Source organism: Cynocephalus volans, chromosome 2 (assembly GCF_027409185.1).
Source record: "Cynocephalus volans isolate mCynVol1 chromosome 2, mCynVol1.pri, whole genome shotgun sequence".
Taxonomy (NCBI): Eukaryota; Metazoa; Chordata; class Mammalia; order Dermoptera; family Cynocephalidae; genus Cynocephalus; species Cynocephalus volans.
In genome coordinates, this window is record NC_084461.1 from 197298235 (window position 1) to 197301902 (window position 3668).

General features: G+C 43.2%; 1 protein-coding gene across 1 annotated transcript; it reads left to right on the forward strand.

The window, feature by feature from the left end:
* Positions 1-355: 355 nt before the first annotated feature.
* LOC134370741 (ret finger protein-like 3) lies at positions 356-3309 on the forward strand. The gene is given in 2 exon segments (XM_063087738.1): positions 356-728; positions 2738-3309. Coding segments are annotated over 2 exon segments (945 nt in total).
* Positions 3310-3668: the final 359 nt, after the last annotated feature.

Genomic DNA, 3668 nt, shown 5'->3' on the forward strand with positions numbered 1-3668 from the left:
CGGCTGCCTGCCTCTTTTCAAAATCAAACCACTCAAAAGCCAAATGTTGGTCAAATTGAAGTCAACTTTATTCAGGAATACTGGCGACCTGAAGAGAGATGTTAAGCTAATGCATCTTTCTGGTAAGCCTGAGAATGGCTAAACTAAAACTTTCACATCACATATGTTGGCTCAGTTGGAGGGTCACAATGAATGTGGACGCTTCCTCCACCTCAGTTCAAAGCACAATGACAATTTGTGATTTCTTTCCAAATAGAACTTCAAATCCCTGAAGGCAAGGAGCATGGGATTTAGTATATGCACTCTCATGATCTTGTTCTAATGATGATGAAATTGGAACTCCATCACCCTATGCATGTAAAGGTTGTCATTTGTCACAACTAATAGTCATTCAACTCATGGAAATTCTCTTCCCATGTACATTTTCTCCCTGGCAGTGGACATGGCTGAATCCTTACAAGAAGCAAGCAGATGTCCCATCTGCCCAGCATATCTTGAAAGACCAATGCACCTGAAATGTGGATGCAGCTTCTGCCTCAACTGCATCAATTTATTGCAGAAGGAGCTCCATGGAGAGGATTTCTTTTGCTTCTTCTGCCCTATTGTCTCTCAGAAGAATGACATCAGCCCCAATCGGCAGCTGGGGAAGCTGGTGTCCAGTATCAAGGAGCTGGAGCCCCAACTGAGAGCAGTTCTGCAGATGAACCCACGGATGCGGAAGTTCCAAGGTAAGGGACCTGTATGCCCTGCCCCCTTCCCACTACAGGATCAGGGAAAGTCATCTGTGCAATTGGCCCTCCATTCCCTATGGGGATCAGCTGATGTCTGGCACCTAAGATTGTTGTGCTCCTCAGCATCAGTTGTTCTCAGCGCTGACAATACAATAGAGTCACCTGGTGACCTTTAACAAAAGATAATGCTGGGCCGAACCCGTGGCGCACTCGGGAGAGTGCAGCGCTGGGAGCGCGGCGACGCTCCCGCCGCGGGTTCGGATCCTATATGGGAATGGCCAGTGCACTCACTGGCTGAGTGCCGTTCACAAAAAAAGACAAAAAACAAACAAACTAACAAAAGATAATGCTGTCTATGTCATGGCTTAGGTGAGGGATTCTCACAAATTAATGTGCTGAAATTATCTGGAGATCTTGTTAGAATGCAGATTCTGAACTGGGAGAGTTCAGGATTGCTGATCTTGCTGGCTAGGGTACCAGGCTTACAGTAGCAAAAACTTAGAGCAACTGAATCTGAATTTCCCTCTGGCTGAGATGCCCAGGTGTCTAATGTTAAAATCCACTGAGTAATTCTAGTGTGCAGCGACTGTTAACACCCATTGCACAAAATGACCTTATCCCAGGGTTGGGAGAGTTTGGCTTGAGCTCCCACAGTGGTTGTTCCTGGGGGTGTAGGGCGAGTCGCAGACTTTGGTCTCCTCGTCTGTGGACCATGGGCTTCAATAGTGGCCCTGGCTACAGAAAATACTATCAGACTCCATAACTCTGGAGGGAAGGGACATTTAAATGAACAAATTGTGGCCAGCCTGGGCAAGGAATTACACTTTGAAATGAAGGTGGGTTCCTGTGATGTCCCTGACACTGTTGGCTTCTGCACCGTGTCTTCTCTGACACACACACGTGATTTCTGCTCATCTACTGACCTATAACTGACACTCTTCATGAAGTATGAGAAGATTCTAGATTCAAAGATTCACTCTGTCCTAGTCGTCTTTGGAACAATCTTCCTTCTTTCTTGTAAATGTTCACTCAGTTTATTTCACCCACTAATTCACCATCAAACAGATCCATCACCTGATGTGTTACTTTAATCTGTAAAATCTACATTGGTGATCACATCCATCTTTTGACTTGAAGGTTATGTTTTTCTATAAATTTTTTTACTAAACACTTCAGATAATTAATCTTTTCTAGACCACATCACATTCTTCTTCCTCCATTAAAATTGTTGACTTCACATTTTGAGTACATACCCAATACCTTAAAATGCTCATCTATTTTATCTGCTGCCTTTATTCTCTGAAATAAGCCAATGTGACTAATAACTTTTCAACGCCTTTCTGTTATCTCTGAAATATGAGCCCATCACCGGTGTTATGCTCAAGACCTCATCTCTCATGTAGTATGGAAAATATCTTTAACCTAGGTCTCCTTCCTTCAGCTGTTGGTGGACTTCTCCTAATGTCTAAAAATGGTCCCTTTACAATTATATCGTCATCTGCAGAGATATCCCATCTTCTGTCAGAACTGCAAACAAAATCGACTTGTTTACAACCATGGAAATATGCCCTAAACACTATTTGAACTGAAATAGTAAAATGGGGAAGCAGAAAGGCATTTTAATATTGCTAACATGCATTGACTGAATTGCCTTTTTTTTTCATTAATCAGTGTGGGTTACAGTGTCAGCCTTCAGAGACCCTCCACTGTAATTGAGAGACAAGTTCAGTTAAGTAAACATGTTCTATAATGTAAAAAAAAAAGAAAGAAAGAAAAAAGAAAAGAAAATTCCAATGTGAATGAGTCATATATTGCTACAAAGCACACCTATGATCATTTGAGTTAGGTGGAGAGGTTGGGGAAGTTGCTTCTTGAAAAGTTCTGATTTGGGGAAAGAGCAGAATTAAAGAAACTAAAGCCAGTGAGATGTTTGGGACTTTGCAGTAGACCAGAAGAATGGGCTACATCCTGTCCATTGGCTGAGCTGCTGCTTTTTCTTTTCCCAGTGGATGTGACCTTGGATGTTGACACAGCTAACAACTTCCTCCTCATTTCTGATGACCTCAGGAGCGTCCGATGTGGGTGGGACAGACAGAATCGGCCATCGCTTGCCCAGAGGTTCGACTGTGCAGTCTGTGTCCTGGGCTCCCCTCGCTTCTCCTCTGGCCGCCATTACTGGGAGGTGGACGTGGGAACAAGCATAGAATGGGACCTGGGAGTTTGCAGAGAATCTGCTCCCCGACAAGGACGGATCCGACTGACCACAGAGCTGGGATTCTGGACTGTGAGTGCGAGGGCTGGAGGCTACTACTCTGCCAGTTCAATGCCTCCAGCTGCCCTCTGTGATGACTTTAGGTTCCAGCGAGTGGGGATTTTCCTGGATATGGGCATGGGAAACGTTTCCTTTTTCAACTCTGAAGATGGTTCTCACATCTTTACATTCACGGGAGTTTCTGCTGAGGAGCCACTGCGCCCATTTTTTGCCCCTTCAGTTCCACCTAATGGTGATCAGGGTGTCCTGAGTGTCTGTCCTGTGATGAGTCCGGCCACTGCCAGGTCTCCAGTCCACCCTGGGTAGTAATGAATAACCCCCCACTGCAGAGAAACATGAACAGAAAATTATGTGGTGGTTAGACCTAGGAACTTGCTGCTTAATACAAATATTATATGAAGTCATAGCAGAAAAATAAGGAACATTCTATGATGTAATTAACCTAATTAGAATTACTAGGTTTTAAATAGTAATGATTGTCATCACTAATTTGTTGATTTTTGTGCTTATATTTTGTTTCCTATAGATATGTCCTGTATTCTCAGATCAGTTCCAAATGTTTTACTTTTTATTTCTGTAAGTTCAACTTAATGTATTGTAGACCTTATGAATTAAACATTTAGATGTCACAATGCATTATGTGATTTTGTAAATGATAGGGATCA